General features: G+C 36.0%; 1 protein-coding gene and 1 non-coding gene across 2 annotated transcripts in view; both read left to right on the forward strand.

The window, feature by feature from the left end:
- The window catches only part of NSD2 (nuclear receptor binding SET domain protein 2), a 78664-nt gene extending 55526 nt beyond the window's left edge, over nucleotides 1-23138 (forward strand). The window contains exons 18-22 of the mRNA XM_027836146.1: nucleotides 154-270; nucleotides 13412-13553; nucleotides 14717-14823; nucleotides 16199-16403; nucleotides 20366-23138. Of these exons, the coding sequence (XP_027691947.1) occupies nucleotides 154-270; nucleotides 13412-13553; nucleotides 14717-14823; nucleotides 16199-16403; nucleotides 20366-20637 (843 nt within the window). The 3' untranslated portion in view covers nucleotides 20638-23138. The remainder of the gene's footprint in view (nucleotides 1-153; nucleotides 271-13411; nucleotides 13554-14716; nucleotides 14824-16198; nucleotides 16404-20365) is intronic.
- LOC114023896 lies at nucleotides 12973-13097 on the forward strand. The gene has a single exon (XR_003566845.1).

Genomic DNA, 23138 nt, shown 5'->3' on the forward strand with positions numbered 1-23138 from the left:
GAATTAGCTCATCGGATATCTTTTGATCAGTACTTTAATATTAAGATGAGACTCTGTTCCTGTCCCAATTGATATTGATATAGGACGTAAAATGTTCTCTTTGAACTGTGTGTGGTATATTATTTATTATAGCTACATTCTTCTCACCTACAGGGAGAGTTTGTGAATGAGTATGTTGGTGAATTAATTGATGAAGAAGAATGTATGGCAAGAATCAAGTATGCACATGAAAATGACATCACACATTTCTATATGCTTACTATTGATAAGGTAATTCCAGATGAATTTACATGGTAAATTTGAGACTTCTTAATGTTTTGTACAATAATAGTATCTTTAACACAGTTAATCCATTGTAAATAATACTTTTCCTTTCTTTTATGAAATTATAGTTTTTCTGCCTTCTTTACCTTTTTTATAAGTAAAGGTAAATCTTTACCTTTAAGGCAACTAAGGAGCATAGTGGATAGAGCTCAGGGCCTGGAGTCATGAAGACCTGAGTTCAAGTTTGGCCTCAGCTACTTAGCAGTTGTGTGACCCTGAGCAAGTCACTTCTGCCTGCCTCGGTTTCCTCAACTGTAAAATGGGGATAATAACAACACCTACCTCCCAAGGTTATTAGGATCAAGTGAGATCATATTTGTAAAACATTTAGCCCAGTGCCTGGTACATAGTAGGCACTATATAAATGCTTATTTATTCCCTTCTCCTCTTTATTAACATTATCCTCAGAATTAAAAAGCTTTGGATTCAAATCCCACTTCTGCCACATTCTAGCTGAGTGACCCTTGACAGGTCACCTAATTACTCTGTGTTCTAGGCTACTCTCTAAGCTGCAGAGCTGCAGAGCCAATGCCAACATGCACTGGGAGAGGAAATCTTCCTCCAGGAGTTCTCTATATCAATTTAAATCACAGGTCCAATCCTTTCCTATTAACATCATATTTCTTGAGTTTTTTTTTTACTATGGAGTGAGTAGTGCAATCCACAGCATAAATAAGAGGCTTGCATTTTCCTCCTCTTCTTTTTTTTTTTCTTTTTTGGTGAGGCAATCAGGGTTAAGTGACTTGCCCAGGGTCACACAGCTAGTAAGTGTCAAGAATCTGAGGCTGGATTTGAACTCTGGTCCTCCTGACTCCAAGGCCGGAGCTCTATCCACTGCGCCACCTATCTCCCCTTTGAATTTATCCTCTTTTGAAGCAGAATATTTCATCAACTCCCATTTAACCCAGCAGATATTTAAGTACCTACTGTGTCCAAACTGTTATGGATACAAAGGCAAAATGAAACTGTCATTAATGTGAAGACTTACACTCTTCCATTCCACAGAGAAGGACAGTAACCTCTTTAATGATTAAGAGATGGAAATACATTAGTAATGCAGGTGTAAGAAGAAGACAAAATGGTGTATATATGTGTATATTTACACACATATATAAGCATATATATGTATGTAGATATAGGTGTATATAAAGCATTATGAAATAGATTCATGGTTTCATTTAGAATTCCCTTTTTTATATTCTGCGTTGTATATAGATAGACATGCTTCCATTTTTTGATGTTTTAAGTTCAGAATTGGGAAAAAATGTTTTAAAAAGGAAAAGAGGAAAGCCCAGAGAATGGGAAAGTATGTATCTTAAGAAATAAGCCTTCATATTGTGATTGGAGGGGTTTTGGTGCTAAAAATATTGGTCTGGCATAAAGTTTTAAATCAGTTTTGAATTGATGAAAAATTCCTAGAGCATCAGATTTACCCATATTTGGATATAAGTATAAAGAAAGCCTTATTTGGCAATCAGTCAGGTAATCAACAAGCATTTATTACCTGTCTACTGTGTGCCAGGTACTGTGTGTCAAGTGGTGAGAAAAGAAAAGAAAATAAAACAGTTTCTGCTCTCATACAGCTTATATTCTATCTGCAGATTTGTATTTACACATTTGAAAAAAAGATGGTAATGATGTTTGTTACATTCCTTAAAATGTTTAGTGGTGTTCTTAAAGGGAAGTTAAATAAACATCCTTAAAAGATAGCCTTCTTAAAAAAAAAAAAGATAGCCTTCTGGGTTTTATTTACACTGTACGTTTTATATAAAGTAAGAGATCTCAAGAATCTGTTACCAGTTAATGGGCAGACATTGAAGAAAATTAATAGTCTGTTTATTTAAAGGGGTTTATGGTTAAGATAGCTCTGAGCATATGCTCTTTTTAGAGGCAAATGATCCAAGCGATACTAGGACCTTAGAGGGCACCTCATCTTTCTTGTAGTTGACGTTGTTGTTAGAATGTAAACTCCTTTTGGGCAGAGGCTGTTTTTTGCCTTTCTTTGTATCCCTAGCACTTAGCATAGTTCCTGGTGCATAGTAAGTACTTAATAAATGCTTGTTGACTAACCCGCTGACCTCGCAGAACTCATTGCATTATTTCCTGATGAGTCTCAGGGGAAATTGTCCTGTCTCAAGTTCTTTTTTAAGTCATTTATATCATAGTATGTTTTCATGCACAAGTGAATCTTTGGCCTCTGGGAAACCAGAATCACTATTGCAAAGGCCAATCTGTCAACAAATCCTAGCAATCTTATATGTATTAGGGTGTGTGTTAGTGGTTCTGGCAGGATGGACGGTAACAAGAAAGGTAAGACAAGATCCTTATGCATTAGCACAGTAGAGTCTTAAGTAGAGAAACTCAGTAATAGGAAATGACTAAAGCAAAGTGACTCAGCTCCTCTAAGCTACATCTCAAAGTTTGTCTTGTTAAAGTACATATCAGTGTAAAGCAGTATATGACTACCAAGGAAAGGATATTAGAAACAAATTTTGTGGTTGTTGAGTTGTATCTTTGTGACCTTATGTGGGGTTTTCTTGGCAAAGATACTGGAGTGATTTGCCAATTTCCTTCTCCAGCTCATTTTACAGATGAGGAAACTGAGGCAAACAAGGTTAAGTGACTTGCCCAGGTCACACAGCTAGTAAGTATCTGAGGCCAGATTTGAACTCATGAAGAAGAGTCTTCCTGATTCCAGGCCTGGCACTCTATCCACTGTGCCACCTAGCTGCCCAAGAAACAAATACTTAAAAGATGTGCAGATGTTTTTTTCCCACGCCTGTATAATTTAGATAGTCTTTGAGAAGTTCTATGTGCGAAAAATTCTTTACCTGGATGCCATATTGTTAACAGAGTTTCCAGACTTAGTTAAATTGATCTCTAAATCAAAGGCCTTCAGTCAGAGATCAAACTACACTCAAAGCCTTTCTAGTTTGGTAAGATCTGCCAGAGCACACACATTTAGCTGGCATATGTTTCAGGAACCCAGGGTCGTCTCCGCATTCCATTTAGGTATTGGAGCATGAGTTTAGTGGAGGACATTAGGAACAAAATAAAAACAAACATTATCCTGATCCTTGACATTAATATACATCATTAACAGAAGACAACGTTGGGTTTTAATTTCTTACTTTTGGGTCAATTGTGATTCTGTTTCTTCATTGTAAACACTGCTAAACTTTAGATGTATTATAAGTTGTCTGTGTAGTTATTTTTAAAAATTTGCTCTCTTCTTTAATAACGTCTTTTGAAGTGTCTGAAAGTGAGTATGGAATTTAGAGTAAGGAAGAACTGAGTTCAAAGTAAGCCTCAAACACTTTGTGACCATGGGCAAATCACTTAACTTCTCAATCCCAGCTTTATTTTCCTGTATCTATAAAATGGGAATGATAATAGAATCTCCTTGCCAGGGTTGTTGTGAAGATAAAATGAGATGTTTGCGAACTTGAAAGTTCTATATGAATACTAGCTATTAAGTCACTGAATAGATCATTTTATTATTTGACTTAACTGAAGCAGTATCTGTGTAAGGAAACAAATGGTACTCCCACGTCCGTAGGGGAATTGTGAAAGGGTAATGATTTCTGCAGTCTCAGCAAGGGGTGAGGATTGAAATGGGGAGTCATGAAGAGGAGGTCTGGTAAGGGAAGAAAGGTGTGTGTTTCTATGCGAGGGACCTCAGGATGGGTTTTGCCAGAGTGGAGGAAGCTTGTGCATTAGGGGACCATCTTCTCTGCTGGTAGCACCTGGCCCCAAAGGGAAAGGCATGTGTGAGTTTGGAGGGACAAGCTGGCACCCAGAATGGGAAGTGGGGGGCGGGGCGGGGAGACACAGAGCCAGAAAAGAGATAGCTTAGTCTTTGAGAAGGAGGGGAGCATGGTGAAGGCAAGGGTTGGAACTGGGCTGCATGATTTGGGCTACATGGTAATTACCAGATAGCATTGCTTCCTTCTTCCCCCACAAATTAACATTTCTAAGATTGAAGTATAGCAGGAAAAAAAAAAGGAGGATGGAGAAAGATGTATTAAGGAAATAATATAGAAATTGGTTAGACGAAAGAGCTCAAAATTGGGACTTCAGGAGTTTTAACTCCATGAAGAAGAACTCAGAAAGAATGAAGGAGTAATAGACTGGAATGGAAAGTAAATAATGAAGAGAACAAAGAAAACTACTTAGAAAAAGAATCAGTAAAAGAAAATCAAGAAAATAAAAGTAAGTTTGAAAGGAGAAGGAAAAGATTTTGAAGTAACCACTTAATTGAGTAGGGAGAAGAATGTGCACAGAAGAGAAGAAATGGATAAATATGTAAAACAAAGAAAAATAAATCATTGAAGTAAAATCCAAAAATGAGGGGGAGAGAGAACCCTTGTGGTTATAGATTAGCCTCAAATTAGTATCAGCAGAACTAATCTTGGGGATAAAGTTTTTATTTTAAAGGGGAAAGGGATGAAAACAGAAAGCCATACTAACACAACAAATGAAGAAGAACTTAGAAGCCTAAGGATCATAGTTTTAGACATGAATAGATTAGTCAGTCCAACAAACTTTTAAAAGAGTGCCAGAATGGAATGTAGGATCAGTTTACCAAGCATACCACAGCTGCTTAAACTTTTTCCACTCGCAACCCCTTTATGCCTGAGAAATTTTTACAAAACTCCAGGTATGTAGGTATATAAAATAAGTATACAAATTAAACCTTTACTGATAATAAATCATAAAGAAACGTATTTTAAAACAATTCTTTGGTATACATATAATTTTACCATTTATTAAAGATGAAGGCAAATTTGCATACTAATGAGATGGATATCCTTGTTTATTTTTACATAAAGAATGAAATCTTGGTGGAATATTTGATACTTTAGTACATAGAGCGTCTTCAGCATTTTTTCAGTTGATTGACATTTTGATTTTATAATTGTCAGTGCTGAGAATACCACTTTGCATAAATATGTAGTACAAAATAGCAGAAGTACATTTAGGGCCATTTCAGAAATTGTTGGAAATTCTGTCCTTATCTCAAGTCAAAATTCATTTAACGATTTTGTATGTACAGTAAAAACACTGCAATTTATAACACAGTGATCTCAAATGTGAGCAGTGTTCACTGGCATTGCGTGATGTGATGGCAGGCACAGTGCTAAGTGCGCATGTTGTATGTTCAGAACCAAGACTGCAGTGAAGTTGCATGATGCAGCACGGGCAAGTATTGCTAGAAACAACTTGGATTCATTATGCATTTGATTTTTAATTAATTTTTGGTTGTTGCACATTCAGAAACCTTTTACCTGTTGCCAAATTTTTTGCGACCCCACATTCAGTTACGTGACCCCATATGGGGTCGCAACCCACAGTTTAAGAAGTGCTGCTGTATACCCTCTACAAGCAGGTGATTGCAATCAGGCAAATGCAATCAGAAAATAAATAAATTCACAATATCAGTAGAAATAAAAAGGAAATGCCTATGCTTAAAGGAGCTATAGATAATGGACTAGTGTCAATACTAAGCATTTTTATCAAATGTCATAGTATTTAAATTCATTATGAAAATTTCAACTAAACTTCAAAAGAGATGGATAGTAATACAATAGTAAAAGGAGCTTTTACTGTTCAGAAGTATTGGGCAAACCTAACAAAGATGAACAAAAGGGAAAATACAGAACCAAATAAAACTGTTAGAGAATTTATAGAGAAAGAATTAAGGTGTCTTCTGAATAAAATATTAAAATTGACATATTTAGCACCCCCACTCTGAATACACATTAAAACAATTTTAACATCTTTTTTTTAAGTTTGGAGTTCCAAATTCTATCCCTCCCTCCCTCCCCTCCCCTCCCCTCCCCCTTCCCTGAGATAGTAAGCAATCAGATATAGGTTATACATGTGCAAATCAACCATATATCTTTACAAAAGATGGGAACAAAGAAATTATAAATAAATGTAAGAAAAAATCATTAATACTAAAAATACCTTTTAAAGACCACATGCAATTAAAGTTTGTAATCAATGCAGGGAAAACAAATGACCAAAATGGAGACTTAATGACATTCTGAACAATGATTGGGTTTTAAAAAAAAAACAAAAAACATAGAAACTGTTAAATAATAGTGAAAGTCTATGGTAATGATGAAACAACATACTAAAATTTCTGTAATGTAGCAAAAGCAGTCCTCAAAGGAAAAATTAATGTCCCTGAGAACACATGTGAACAAAGTAGGAAAAGAGAGAGGTCTAAGGAATGAATATGAAATTTAACAGTTAGAAAATCAACAAATAAACCAAAGTACAAAAGAGGGAATTTTGAAAATAAGGAAAAATAGCTAAATTGGGAAACAGAAAAGCTATAAAACTTAATAAAACCAGAAGCTGACCTCATTAAAAGGAAAAGGTAGAAAAAATAAAATTAACTAAAATGAACAAAGTGAAAGCACAACAAAGAGAAGAAATTTTAAAAATGATCAGAACCATAGTTATATGTACCACCAAAACAGAGAATTTAAAAGAAATTTTAAAAGTTCTTTAAAAATGCCTAAATGACAGAATACCAAATAAGGAGCTTACTTCAATTTCAGAGCTGATACACAGTGAACATTTAATAAATGCATGTTATTTACTTTGTTGTTCAGTCCTTTCAGTCATGATAATATTCATAAAGCACTATACAAATGTTAGCTACTGTTGTTATTGCTTCAAAGCATCATGCTAGACCCTAGGGATCAAAGATTGAAATGGTATGTCATTTCTCCTAACAATCAATTGCTTGATTATAAATTGATTATACTCTGAGGATGTAGAGCAAAGTAAACTGAACCAAGAGAAAAATTATGAAATGAGTTCAATTCAGTCATTTTTCAGTTTTGTCCAACTCTTTGTGACCCCATTTGGGGTGTTCTTGGTAAAGATACTGTAGTGGGTTGCCATTTCCTTCTCCAGCTCTTTTTACAGATGAAGAAACTAAGGAAAAGTGACTTGCCCAGAGTCGCACAGCTAGTAAGTGACTGAGGCTGAATTTCAACTCAGGAAGCTGACACCAAACCTGGCTCTCTATCCACTGGGCTGCCTTGGTGCCCCTTGTTGTTTGCTTGCTAGCCGATTAATCATATTGTCAACAAGTAGTCAGCATTTATTTATTTATTTTTTAATTTTAATTTACTTATTTTTAGTTTTAGTTTTCAATATTTACTTCCACAAGATTTTGAGTTCTAAATTTTCACCCCATCTCGCCCCTCCCCCCACCCCAAGATGGCATGCATTCTGAATACCTCTTCCCCTAGTCTGCTCTCCCTACTATCTTTCCCCACCTTCCCCTTCTATTTTCCTATAGGGCAGGATAGATTTCTGCCCCATTTCCTCTATTTCTTATTTCCCAGTTGCATGTGAAAACATTTTTTTTAAACATGTGTTTTTTTAAACTTTGGTTTCCAAATTTTCTCCCTTCCTCCCTCCCCACCCACCCTCATTGAAAAGGCAAGTAACTCAATATAGGCTATACTTGTGCAGTTATGCAAAATACTTCCATAGTAGATATACTGTGAAAAACTAACTCTATTTCCCTTAATCCTATCCCGCCCCCCCATTTATTCATTTCCTCTCACCTTCCCCCGTTTCCCCTCCATGTAAGAGCCTTTTATTTTGTTTTTTTTTGTGAGATAATTTACCCCGTTCTACCTTTCCCTTTCTTCTTCTCCTAGTATAATCCTTTCTCACCCCTTAATTTTATTCTCCATATATGACCCCTTCATCTTCAACTCACCCTGTGCCCTCTATGTATCTATGTATCTATCTATCTATCTATCTATCTAGATATACATACATATAATTTTTTCCCTCCAACTACCCTAATACTAACAAAGGTCTCATGAGTTACAAATATCATCTTTCCATGCAGGAATGTAAACAGTTCAACCTTAATAAGCCTCTTATGATTTCTCTTTCCTGTTTACCTCTTCATGTTCCACTTGAGTCTTGTATTGGAAAGTCAAATTTTCTATTCAGCTTTGGTCTTTTCATCAAGAATGCTTGAAAGTCCTCTATTTCACTGAATGACCATTTTTTTCCCCTGAAGGATTATACTCAGTTTTGCTGGGTAGGTGATTCTTGGTTGTAATCCTATCTCCTTTGCCCTCGGGCTATTATATTCCATGCCCTGCGGTCCCTTAATGTAGAAGCAGCTAAATCTTGTGTTATCCTGATTGTGTTTCTACAGTACTTGAATTTTTTCTTTCTGGCTGCTTGTAATATTTTCTCCTTGACCTGGGAACTCTAGAATTTGGCTACAATATTCCTAGGAGTTTTCCTTTGGGGATCTCTTTCAGGAGGAGATCGATGGATTCTTTCAATTTCTATTTTGCCCTCTGGTTCTAAAATATCAGGGCAGTTTTCCTTGATAATTTCTTGAAAGATGATGTCTAGGCTCTTTTTTTGATCATGGCTTTCAGATAGTCCAATAATTTTTAAATTCTCTCTCCTGGATCTATTTTCCAGGTCAGTTATTTTTCCAATGAGATATTTCACATTGTTTTCTAATTTTTCATTCTTTTGGATTTGTTTTGCAGTGTCTTGATTTCTCATAAAGTCACTAGCTTCCAATTGCTCTATTCTAATTTTTAAGGAAGTATTTTCTTGAGTAATCTTTTGGACTTCCTTTTCCATTTGTTCAGTTTTGCTCTTTAGGGCATTCTTTTCTTCATTGGCTTTTTGGACCTCTTTTGCCATTTGGGTTAGGCTATTTTTTAAGGTGTTATTTTCTTCAGTATTTTTTTCGGTCTCCTTTAGCAAGCTGTTAACTTGCTTTTCATGATTTTCTTGCATCACTCTCATTTCTCTTCCCAGTTTTTCCTCTACATCTCTTAGTTCTCAAAATCCCTTTTGAGCTCTTCCAAGGCCTGGGACAGATTCATATTTTTCTAGGAAGTTTTGGATGTAGGAGCTTTGACTTTGTTTTCTTCTTCTGGTTGTATGTTTTGATCTTCTTTGTCACCAAAGTAAGATAATATAGTCTGACTCTTTTTGTGCTGCTTGCTCATGATCCCAACCAATTACTTGAGTTTTAAACTCTTTATTAAGGTAAGAGTCTGTTTCCAATGTGGAGAAGGTACTGTCCCAAGCTTTGGGGGTTTGTACAGCTGTTTTCAGAGATACTTCTAGAGATCTGAAAAGTGTCAGTTCTTCCAAGGTGCTATGATAAGGGGCGAGGTGTTTCCTCTCCACAGCCACAACAAGCTTCACCACACCAGCGTTCCTTCTAGCCCCAGGACCACCCCTCAGAACTGTGACCCAGATCCAAGCACCAGTAAAGCAAGAGATTCCTGCCTCAGCCCTGGCAAAGAGATCCTTGCAATCCCCCTCTGATCAGCCACTGGATTCCCCCTCAATCTGTGGGCCAGAAGCTCAGAAGCCAGCCGCTGCCCTCGGGGCGGCTGAGATCTAGCTTCTCTCACCACAGTAACAGACTTTTCCCACTGACCTTCTATGTTGTCTTTGGTGTTCATGGGTTGAGAAGTCTGGAAACCACCACAGCTACCGAGATTTAGTCCTCTGAGGCCTGCTCCAGGGTCACTGCAGCCTGCGCACCCACGCCAAGCTGCGCTCCTCTCCCAGCCTGGCGCGATATACCTTTCCAATCAGCCATCCAGGTTGTCTTGGGCTGGAAATTTGTTTTACTCTGTTTTTTTGTGGGTTCTGCTGCTTTAGAATGTGTTTAGAGCCATTTTTTGTAGGTATTTGGAGGGGTTTGGGGGACAGCTCTAGCAAGTCACTGCTTTCCCTCCGCCATCTTGGCTCCACAAGTAGTCAGCATTTATTAAGTGCCTATGTTAGTTTTTGTGCTAATCACTAAGGATTCAAAGGTAAAAGAAAGTCCCTGTTTTCAAGGCATTCACAGTCTAATGAAGGAGACCGCGTGTAACAACGACATACAAACAAGATGTACACAGGAGAAACTGGAGATAATCAGTAGAGGGAAAATACTAGGGGATCAGGAAAGGCTTTTGGAAGTCAAGTCAGTGAACATTAAGGGCCTAATGTATGCCAGGGACTAAAGATACAAAGAAAGGCAAAAGACAGCCCTTGCTCAATCAGATGGAGAAGACAGCGTGCACAAACAAGCGCAATACAGGATCAGTAGGAAATAATCAACCAAGGGAAGGTTTTATAATTAAGAAGGATTGGGAAGGGCTTCCTGGGGAAGGTGGGATTTTAGCTTGGGATTTCAGGGAAGCCAGGAATCGGAAGATGAAGAGGAAGGAATAATATTTTAGGAATGGGGAACAGCCAGTGACAACACTCTTGAATGTGAAGATGGAATATCTTGTTTGAGGAATAGATAGGAGGCCATTGTGAGGCCAAAGGAAGAATAAAATTTTGAAGATTAGTAAGTTGAAACCACATAATTAAAATTACATACATATATATATGTGTATATATATATATATATATATATATATATATATATATATGCAAAGGTGAAATACTAGATTTCCCAATAAATAAAGAAATACAGGAATAAACTAAGTATTCATATTTTTTATTTTTCTATTATTTTTATTATTTTTCCCTCAATTACATATTAAAACAATTTTAAACATTTTTTAAAAAAGTTTTGAGTTCCAAATTCTATCCCTCCCTTCTTCTCTATCCTCTTTGAGACAATAAGCAATCCAATATAGGTCATATATGTGCAGTCATGTAAAACATTTCCCTATTAGTCATTTTGTGCAAGAAGACTTGAACAACAACAAAAAGAATGAAAGAAAGAGAAAAATAGTATGTTTCAGTCTGTATTCAGACAATATCACTTCTTTCTCTGGAGGTAGATAGCATGTTTCATCATGAGTCTTTGGGATTGTCTTGGATGATTGTATTGCTTAATTGCTAAGTCATGCACATTTCTTCATCGTACAATACTGTGTACAATGTTCTGGTTCTGCTCACTTCACTTTGCATCAGTACATGTAAGTCTTGTGGTTTTTCCGAAATCATCCTGCTTTTAATTCCTTCAGCACAGTAGTACTCCATCCCAATAATATACCACAGCTTGTTCAGCCATTGCCCGATTGATGGGCATCTCTCCAATTTCCAGTTTTTAGTCATCACAAAAAAACTTTATAGCTGTTGTACATATTTTTGTACAAATAGGTCCTTTTCCCTCTTTTTTTTTAATCTCTTTGGTCTACAGACCTAGCAATGGTATTACTGGATCAAAGGGTATGCATGGTTTGATAGTTTTTTGGGGGGCATAGTTCCAAATTACGCTCCAGAATGGTTAAATCAGTTCACAACTCTACCAACAGTGCTTTAGTGTCCTAATTTTCCCATATCCCCTTCAACATTTATCGTTTTCCTTATTTAGTCACATTAGCCAATAGGATAGGTGTGAGGTAGTACCTCAGAGTTGTTTAAATGCATGTATTTCTAGAAATGCTAGCAATAGCAACAAGATGAGAAAAAGATACAGAGGGGATGATATAAATCCTATTTCCTGTCAACGTGATGATTTATTTAGAAAATCCCAAAGGATCAAGAAATAAACTAATTGAGACAGTAGCCCTTAATAATAGATCAAGATACAAAATAAACTCCACAAAATTTTTATATTTTTATTTAGCAATTACAAAATTCAGAAGAACATAACAGGAAGGGAAATCCTATTCCAAATAACTACAAAATGCATAAAATGTCTGGGGCTTAATTTACCAAGAGTATAATCAGACTTATATAGATATAAAGAACAATTTAACTAGAGGGATGATCAATGCTTATGGCTGGTGCCAATATAATAAAAATTACAATATCTAAATTAATTACAAATCAAATACTATATCAATCAAACTACCAGAGGATACAGTATAGAACTAGATAACATTAATCTGGAGGAACAAAATATCTAGAATCTTAAGGGAAATAATGAAGAAAAGTAGGAACCAAATGAGAATTAGTACTTCTAGACTTCAAATTATACTACAAAGCAATATTCAAATCAGTTTGGTTCTGGTATAAAAAACGTTAAAGTAGAATAGACTAACAAGTAGAAAACTGAATCAGCAGCAGTTGGACTTGATAAACTGCAGGATGTTAATAATTTGGAGAGGCTACCTATTTGATAACTGCTAGTGAAACCGTTAATAACTAACAAGTTAGTGAAGCTTGTTAGAAATTAGGTTGATAGCAACAACTTATATACTACAAAGCTCCAAATAGATAGGTGACTTGAATATATTAAAAGTCAAACTATAAAAAACTTAGAAGAGAATCAGATCAGATATCTACATTTTACAGTATGGAAGAGTACTGTATGGTGAAGAGTTCTTTTTTTGTTGTGTTTTGTTTTGTTTTGTTTTTTAATTTTTTTGAGTTCTTAACCCCACAAAAGATAAAACAGGTAAGTTCAGTTATAGTTTTGGCATCAGTGCCTTATTGAAATGAGTTAAATTGGTTCCCTTTTTAATGTTATGGCATATCTTCTCTCATTCTTCCTCATAATTTGGTACTAATTTTTTATTTCTGTTCTAATAAATTAGTGGTCTTACTATACACACACACAGGTAATTCATAAGTAACTCCTGTGTAGCATAATGATAATGGGGCTTACGTACAAGATTGATGCCAAATGTGTTTTTAAAATGTCTTAGTCATTCTGTTATTTTAACAGTGCTCACTGAAACTTAGTCCCTTCCATGTGGTTGTGACAGCCAGTAAGTGAGCTAGATAATTAGTATTGGATTGGGGGTGTCATATACCAGCTCATATGATACACCACAGTTTTCAATACAACAAGTAAAATTTACCTACAGTTTTTATTCTTTTTTTTTTTTTGATGAGTTTTTTTGGGGGGGGTTGTTGTTTGGTTTGGTTTTGTTTTTTTTTTTGGCTATGCAATAGGGTTAAGTGACTTGCCCAGGGTCACACAACTAGTGAGTGTTGTGTCTGAGGCTGGATTTGAACTTAGGTCCTCCTGACTCCAGGGCCAGTGCTCTATCCACTGTGCCACCTAGCTGCCACCCGAGTTTTTATTTTCTTTAAGAAAAAAGATACTGCTTTTCAAAGTTTTATCTAACATATGTCTTAAAATTGGCATTCTAACTTTTAGGACCGGATAATTGATGCTGGTCCCAAAGGAAACTATTCCCGATTCATGAATCACAGCTGCCAGCCAAATTGTGAGACTCTGAAATGGACAGTAAATGGAGACACTCGTGTGGGATTGTTTGCTGTATGTGATATTCCTGCAGGTATGGTAGATTTGGGGTAAAGACCTCATTGCCAGCAGTTGTGAACAGGCCCAGGGAAGTTCAGTCAATTCTAACAATTTACCATTTTTAAAGCACCAATTGTCCCTGGGCAATTCCCCTGACCTCCATCAGCCCTAGTTTCCTCATCTGTAAAATGTAGATCATAACAATAATCTACCTCCCAAGGTTGTTGTGAGGATCAAATGAGATAATATGTGTAAATCACTCTGCAAAACTTAAAAGTACTATCTCAATATTAGCTGTCATTATTATTATTAATTACACAGTTTAGATTAGCCTTGGTTCCTGTTTCCGTGGAGCTGATAGTTTAGCAAAGGAATAACACATAACATTAAGTAAGTGTAGAACCCAGTAATACATAGAAGTTAGAAGTATAATATTTCTTGTTGCTTAACTAAAGGTTACATATAGTTAATCAATTAACATTGCTATTTACTTTCTTGCTCAAGAATATGTATTATCATTGGGTCTGGCAAAGTTTAAAAAAAAAAAAACCATTGCCCAGCCAAAGCTACTCTACATGACCATCTAAGGTAAAGCACGAATGGGGTGAAATACAATGTTATATAAAGCCTGATGTGGGAGTATCAGCCAAGATCATTTTCCAATAGGAGCAGTCAAAGACTTCATGGAGGATATGACATTTGAATTGTGATTTAAAGGGAGGTAGCCTAGGATGACATGAAGAGGCTTAGGAGACAGCAGGAACAAATTCACAGAATATGAATGGAAGTGCCATGAATATACGTTGTGTAGTAAGCTGATATAACCTTGAAAGGTAGCACGTACCAAATCGTGGATGGTATTGAATACTGGGCAAAGGGATTTCAATATATAATAAATTGCTTTCCCCTCTCCTTCCTGATAGGAGAATTTGTGTAGTTTCTACAACAGGACTAAAAAAAATAGGATAGTGTACTCCCTACCATGTCCATAATTTTGTTTCAGCACTTAAGTTACTTTATTGTGAAGGATTTTATTTTTCTTGGTCTTTTTTAATAATTTCAATAAACAAATTTGGAGAGTCATGTATTAATATTTAAATATACATAATAAAGCCAATAGAATGTAAGTTGTGATCATAATGCAGAGCAATTTATTATTGTTGCAATTTTCATGCTAATGAGTTTTTATTTTTCCAGGGACAGAACTGACTTTTAATTACAACCTTGATTGTCTGGGCAATGAAAAAACTGTCTGTCGATGTGGTGCCTCTAACTGTAGTGGATTCCTTGGTGATAGACCAAAGGTATAGCAATAATTTAATTAAATTCTCTTTTTTCTTTTAAAGCAAGGGCAATTAAATTGCATAGCAAGATGTGTGGCAAGATAAATTTCCTTAATGCATACTGGAAGATGCTTGTTATGTGGTACAAGTTAATACGCTCTCCACCCCACCCCACCATTAACTTTATTTGCTTCAAATAAATATGCCTTAATAAATGATGGCAGTTAGAAAGTTGGTCATTGATCAGTCCTAAAGAGAACAAAAAATTGGCAGTATTCTCATTTAATAATCTACATGACTAGAATAGGGAGAATATACAATTCTTAGTGTTTATTTGGAAGGTAGAGGCAAAGGTGGTTGGGAAGAAGCAACACCTAATTTTTCCCTACAGATTTTTAGAAGTATAATATTTCTTGTTGCTTAACTAAAGGTTACATATAGTTAATCAATTAACATTGCTATTTACTTTCTTGCTCAAGAATATGTATTATCATTGGGTCTGGCAAAGTTTAAAAAAAAAAAAACCATTGCCCAGCCAAAGCTACTCTACATGACCATCTAAGGTAAAAGTAAAGAACCTCTGGCCTGAGGGTCATTTTCAGCTCTTTATATAATGTCACCTGGTTTTCAGAGTATTGTTACTCAAATTACTTGTCCTGTAACCCAGAGATGAGGCTTTTAAATTGCTAAATTTAAATTGTGTTCTTAATTTTAGAAGTTGGTGAGTATAACATTTTATATGTTTACTTCTTGTAGGGAGGAGAATGGGATTGATAATGGAAAAGTAAAGCACTAATGTAAATTGTATTTATATTTGACCTTCAGTGTTTCCTTCTATGCTTCAGTTGGGAGACATGGCTTTGAGTCTAGGCTCCAACTCTGATAGTGAGCAAGTCATATCAACTCCCTGATCCTCAATTTCCTTTATGTGGTTGAGAGAAAAGCACTTTGTAAACGATAAAATGTGAATTTGTTGTCATTAGTTATTCTAAATGGAAGAAAAAAAAATTCTTCACCCTTTATATAATCTGTTAACACCTTTGTTGCAAGAGAGCTATCTCATCAGTTCTTACATTTGTTGCTTTTCAATTTCGTGGTTCCTCTTTCTAGTGTGTTAAGGTAAATTAATCCTAAGATGAGTAAGTTTTACATGAGATACTTTTTAAAAATTTTTTCAAACTGATTTAGTAACAGTCATTTTTAAAATTCCCCTCCTCCATATAGAATTTATCCTAGTTACTGTCATGTCCTAATAGGGAAATTTCTAAAATTTCTTCTTGTGATTTTGTATCTTTTGAATTATCAGCATTTCCTCTAACCTACCAATATGTTTTGTTTTTTCAGTTTAGAATGTGTTTTTTTTTCTTAAGTAAACACAACTTATTGTTTACCCTAGAACTCAGCTGCTCTTTCTTCAGAGGAAAAGGGCAAAAAGACCAAGAAAAAAACAAGGAGACGTAGAACAAAAGGTGAAGGAAAGAAAGAATCTGAAGATGATTGTTTCCGTTGTGGTGATGGGGGTCAGCTGGTACTATGTGATCGGAAATGTTGTACTAAAGCTTATCATCTCTCCTGTCTGGATTTGGTTAAACGACCTTTTGGTAAGTTAATTTATAACTGGATTCACACACATGTTGTCTTTCTAGAATGTTTTTTAAATTAACCTATTTGTATGCTTTCAGGTACTACTTTGACTTGATATGCTTCATCTTAATTTCATCATATTGCAAATACATTATTATTTATAGATAGGATGAAGAAAATGATATTGGTTTACAAAGACTCCTTGACTCTCAAGTCACTGCTTTTAACCAGTTAAACATTTATTTGCTTTCAGTTACAATAGTATTTTAAATACTTAATTTTATCCATCTTTTCTTTGTCAAGCACTTTGAGTGGTTTTGATATTCCTCCTTTGGTGTCTGTACGGTTAAGCAGTGATTCTTTGTAATTGTAAAATCTCATGAGTTGAAGGAATGTCCCAGATCATCTAGTTCAACTTTTCCTCTGAGGAATGAATTATCTCTATAATCTCCCACTAGCTGGTCATTCAGAGGGCTCCTCCTGACCTGAAGACTTCAAACAGTGATGGCTGCACTAGTCCTCAAGGCAGACCGTTCCATTTTGGAGATTTCTGGCTATTCTTTATATTGGGCTGAAGCCTGCTTCCTTGTGATTTATACTCATCGGTCCTGGCTCTGCCTTCTCAGGCCCCAGAAAATAACAGTAATCCTTTTTTCCACATGACATTCCTTTAGGTAGAGGGCTATCTTGTGTCTTTTCCTACCTCACTCCCAGTGAAGTCTGTTTCAAGTTATTAGATAGGTCAAGATATTAGAAAGATAACCTCTTTCATCCAATGCACATGTGGCTTAGTGTCAAATATTCCTGTCTCGCTCCTTTACCCACATTCCGTCTTGTCCAGATTCATTCCATGCAACATTCCCAGAACTGAACATAGTAGGCTAGCTGTCGTTTAACCAGGATGGAGAACTGCTAGATTGTTGCATCCTAGGTTCCAGGCATTTGACTTCTACTCGTTGTTGTCAGCTTACATTCACTGGAGAGGCCACAACTCGGTGCAGAGGCCTGTTCCTCCACTCCCATTCTTTTCATGTAAACTTTTGGCTGGCTGTATCTTCTCCCTTCTGTTCTTGGAGAACTAAATTATGTGGACCTGAATAGGCCTGTCAAATGATACAATCTGCCCATTGCTCCAGCTTATTGAAATTTTTTTCATTGATTTTTGTCCTCCGTTGTGCTCCACTTTTCCTCCTCCCTGTGTCACATTCCCGGTTTGATAAGCACTCCACCTTCTCCTGGATCTCAGTCATTGCTGAAAATAGTAAACAGAGTAAGGTGAAGTCAAAGTCCTGTGACCTTTCACTGGAAACCTCCTTGAGGGTGACATTTATCGGGTAATACTCCTTGTAATGTTCCACACCTTATGAATCTGCTCACTCTGGTCCTCATCCCTTCGCCTGGTCCGTGAGGATGTTTCCAGAGACAAGGCCACAACCTAGCTGGAACTCACCGCATCTGCCACGTGCTCCTGATCTTAAGGTTGTGCTAGCTACAGACCCTGTGGCACAGGGGAAACAGCCCTGAATGGTGTAGCCTTAGGGCCTGAACTCAAATCCTAGCTGTGTCACCAGGCCTCTACTTCCTCACTGATCGAAAGGTGAAGTTGGGTTCTGTGACTCTTAACGTTCCCAACTCCAGAGCTGTTCCCGGGTATTCCTTCTTCCTCTTCCCCTTCCCCTCCTCTTCCTCTTCAAGGTGGCACCTCAGTTTTGTGCAGAGATTTAAGGTGAAGCTTCCTCATCAGAGCTCTGTAAGGTAGGTTTGTCATACCCATTTTGCAAGTTTTGCAGAGTTAAGTGACTTGTCCATGGTCAAACAGTTTTATCTATGTCGTGCTGCCTTCCGTAAGGATCATAGCCTCACTTTCTAAACAATAAGAAATAGTCACTTTGATAAATACCTGAAATGAAGACTCATCATAGTTCATCATTTGGGGGCTCCCTCCAATGATAAAAAATGCCTCCTTCCCCCCACCCCCATTGAATCAACCATGTCCTCCTAAAAGTGCATCCCAGAAGGCCCACCCAGTGTGCTGGAGGCCTTCCTCACTGTTGCTATAGATTAGGCATCTTCTCTTTTTGTCATGCAAGACATCATCTTTTACTCGTGTTCTTTGGAGTTTGTTGGTTATATGTAACAAGCAGGCCTGCACAACATACAGCCCACAGAATGCTTGTGGTCCACTTATGTGGCCTGTGGGCCAAATGTTGTGCAGGCCTGTTTTACAGCCTTCTTACACCAACCACATATCTTTATATTGTCCTATTCAGAGTACACTATATACTTAGCACACTGCCTTGTTCACAGCAAGTGCTAAATAAAAATATGATTAAATTTAATGAGAAAAATAGATCCTTTTCTACGGATCAACATCACATGGTTATTAGCCATATACAGGTTCGAAAGTACCCTTTTTCCCACTAGATGGCACTGTTGAATCTTTAGGTGAAATTCTGACTTAAAGGACTGTGAAAGCAGCAAACTTCTGTGTGAAAATGGAAATACAAATCTTTTTTAGACAACATTGGCACAAAATAGACTGGCAAAGCAGTACAAAAATGAGTATTTGAGCCTAGATGTGTTTGTGTTTTATGAATACTTAAAGAATCAATCTTTCTACTATATTCAGTTCTATTTCAAGAGGATTTTAGGTACCTCAGTGATAGCAGAATCTGAGATGCAAAGAGACCGTCATCTATACTGCCCAGTTCATCCTTGAGCAGGAATACTTATTATAATAATTTTAAGAAGTGTTTCTTTAGCCCCTACTTGAAGACTTCCAGTTATGAGGAACTGGCTGCCTTGCTGTTCCCTTTTTTTTTTCCTGTTAAAATGTCTTATTGTTCAGTTAGCTAGTTAAAATAATAAGATACTATCGCAGGTATCAGTCTTTTTTTTTTTAAATGTCTTTATAACAAAATTAGTCATAAACATAGCCATTTGTTAGAAAATTTCAACTTGATCCCAAGGCCTTCCTGAATTCCAAATTCATAATTCCCTGAACTCCAGTTTTTTCTTTTAGATAAGTAAGTATTGTTTTACCCAAAGCTGTGTTTTAAGAAAAATCTGCTTTCTAGAAATATTTTCAAGAAAAATCACTATTTAAAACTACCATACTGGTTTAACATACCTTGCATACTTAATGCTGGTCCTCAATGAGAGCAATAAGTGGATAGATTTTGTGAAGATGCAGATGATTAGTTATGCATGTGATACAGCATTTTTAACTCATAAGAAGTGACTAGACTTCATCAGTGTCTGAGTCACAGACAGCACTATATTAAGAAATGTTATTCTACTGGAGTCCCTAAAATACTGTAGTTGTGGAGCACATAAAAATGCAAGTAACCAAGAGGCAACTTTCATCATAGATAAAAAACCTTTTGGAGGATTTGAGATCAAGTAGCATATACTGGGATTTTACCCTGGTCAAATCTTGTAAGCTTTCATTCCATGCCCTTAGGCAACTCTAAAATTAGGTGGCAGATCTAGTATTGATCTATATTGGTAGAGAGCATGTCCTCACCAGGAATTCCTTATATCAGTGAAATCATAGCTCTGGTCCAAAAAAAAAAAAAAATTAAGAAACCAGAGTGACTCCTTGGTGGGATCTTTGTGCCCTCACGGTTACTGTTATGATTGTGGCCTTTTTCATGGATCTTTGTTTAACTCATGATTTTTTTAAAAAATTAATTAGTATTTACTGATTAGTGCTACACCAAGGTTCTTTCAGTTGTTACACTGGTTTTTAAATTTGTCTTAAGTGAATTAAAGTGACACTTGGGAAGGCTGTCATATCTATGGAATTTGATGCATATGCCATTGCTATGATAATAAGAGCTAATTTCAGGCTTCTTTTGAAACTTCTTCTAGATGGTATCAATATATAGGCAAAAGTCTAAACTACTGACATTTTGTGTTTGGGGATTTAAAAAAATTCTAACATTTATGAATATTAATGTTTCATTTTTGATTGCAGGGAAATGGGAATGCCCTTGGCATCACTGTGATGTATGCGGCAAACCATCAGTTTCTTTTTGTCATTTCTGCCCAAATTCCTTTTGCAAGGACCACCAGGATGGGACAGTCTTCAGCACCACACAAGATGGACGGTTATGCTGCTCTGAACATGAGTTTGGAGTGGAATCTATTAGAAACCCAAAGACTGAGAAACCCTTCCCAGAACCAACCAAGTTGAAGCCCAAAAGAAAGAAAAGAAGGTGTTGGAGGAGAAAAACAGAGTACAAATAGTGACAGACTTCAGGGGTTTTGTGTGTTTGTGCGTGGTTTTTTTTTTTTTGTTTGTTTTTAACTGCCAACACTATCTTGTAGATACAAGGGTCTATCTTGTGAATAGGGTCGACGAAGGACGCAGTTTTACATATCTAATAAGTGTACAGGTTTCATTTTGGGGGAAAGCATTTTTAAATCCACTGAGCCATCTCTAGCAGTTTCTGCTGTATCTGCACTGATAATGAATTGTGATATACACAATTCAGAATTTTTCAGGACAAACAAAACTTATTACACAACATTACAGTTACACTTGAATTTCTAAGAATGTAATGGTTCCCTCCTGCATTTGGGGATAAAAAAGGCATGACTGAAAAAATTTGACGCCTATTTTCCACTTCACCTGAAAGGAATGTGAGGTGGAAAACCATATTTTCTAAAAGAAAACACTTTTAGTGTTTAACAAAAATAGCTTGACCTTTGCTCAGTGTCTTTATTCAAAAGATACCACAGTAATGTCTGTTTCAAAGGTTTTAACTTGGTTTCCTCTGAAACAGTGAGTTTGGTCATCTCTCCTGCTTTTATAAAAACAGCAAACTGTAAAACTTTTTTTGTTAATGTGAAATATTTTCTCAGAAATGTATATCCCTTTATAAGGAGAGGAGCACCCTAGGATAGTGAGGGGGGGAATTTTAGAGGATTTTTTTCATATTCTTTTTTTTTCCTATTTATAGATTACAACTAAAATATAAGTAACACTTTAGTCTTCAGAGCTGTAAGAGTCTCAAACTTGGAACAACAACTTTTCCTAAAATGGCCACCGTGGTGAAAATCCTATCACCTCTTATGGGCATATCTTTTGAATGCACAGTCATCTTGTCATCATTCTTCACCATTTTGGGAAAACGCTTTATATGTTTTTTTATTTGGTTTTTCTTTAATGATTTTTTTATTTTGGCTTTTAATCTCAAAATATATATTTGCTAAGCCTCATTTCACAAATTATTACTAATTGAAATGTATGTTTATTGATGATATCCTGATTTTTCATTACAAAAAAATGTGAACTTGACTATTATAGGGACATTAGACCTGCCATGTGTATGTTTCTATTTAGACTAAAAAGTGAAATAAATAATTGAGGGAAAAAATGATTTTATGTACTGTTTCCTGCCCCATAGGTGTTTTGATATAAGGATGGGCAGAGTTGCTAACAAATTCTGACCTGTGCAATCATGATCCAACCCAAATGCCCCTAGTTTATGCCCATTTAATGTTTTATACGTACTAGCATAGTTTGCCTTTATAGTGCAGATCTGTTATGTAGCCCTTTAAAAAAATGAAGCATAGTCTATCATAAAAATGTATATTTTTTCAAAACTATTTTTTCAGGGTTTGAAAGATTTAGATTTTAGAATTATTGATGATTAAAGCTATTTCCATTACATGCAAATTTTGTGGGTCTTTTTTCATTTAATTGAATTGATACTGGTCTAAAATATGCCATTATCCAACATTATAATATGAAAGCATTTGGTGGGGGAAGCTGAATAATTGTTTTGCTTTGATTGTGGATCAAAATTTATAAACAATGAGGGGAAGGCTAGCTTTCCCCTCCATTTCTTTTCTCTGTTTCAAGTTATGGTTTTTTAAGATGGGACAAGTCTTACACTGATTTCCATTGTGAGATTTTTTTTTTCTTTATTTCTATTTTTTCAACAAGTAAAAGAATACCCAGCCATGGCGTAATATTTGAGAGATAATAAGTTCTCTTTTTTTAAAGTTTTTTTTCCTACTCTGAGAATTCATTCTGATATTTGGAAGTTTGAGGTATAAACTCCAAACAGCTCACAGTTTATTTCTTGTCCCTCTATTCCTTCTCTCTCATTCTATCCAAGGTTATTTGGTGTAAAAGAAGGGAATTAGGGGTATCACAGGGGATAGCAAGGTGACTGAATGGGAAAAAGTAAAGAAGAAAGTGACCATCTCTAACAACTTTTTTAAAGAATAAAGGAAATACTTGAGAAGCAACTACTTTTAACATCTCCTGAGAATAAAATTCATCTTGAAAAGGAATTTACAAAAACCCACTTTTGGTAATGATAGTTAAGAAAATTGGAAAGTCATGTGGATTTTAAAATTCAATTTTACTGTATTCTTTGCTTTATTAGATTGCTATGTATCACTGGTTATAAGAAGTAGAAGAACATTGTACCTATCCATTTTGTAACCTGGCAGGTTAACATCATTAGGCACCTCATAGATGACTAGTGTTTCTCTACAGAAACTGCCAAATGTTTGAGAGGTACACCATGGACAGATAGACCTGGTTATCGCTTGTTAATCATATTTGGCTTTTCTTAAAGCTCTTTTTGGAGCATGAGGGGAGGCCATCAAAGTATGCATTACATTTGCCCAAGCCCTGTAAATATTAACCTGCCTGGGGATATGTAGCCGCTCTTTAACAACTTTGTTGAATACTGAATGTTTAAGAAAAAACTGACTTCACTGTTGGTTAA

This window comes from Vombatus ursinus, unplaced genomic scaffold (assembly GCF_900497805.2).
Source record: "Vombatus ursinus unplaced genomic scaffold, bare-nosed wombat genome assembly UNPS02014818.1, whole genome shotgun sequence".
NCBI classification, from domain to species: domain Eukaryota; kingdom Metazoa; phylum Chordata; class Mammalia; order Diprotodontia; family Vombatidae; genus Vombatus; species Vombatus ursinus.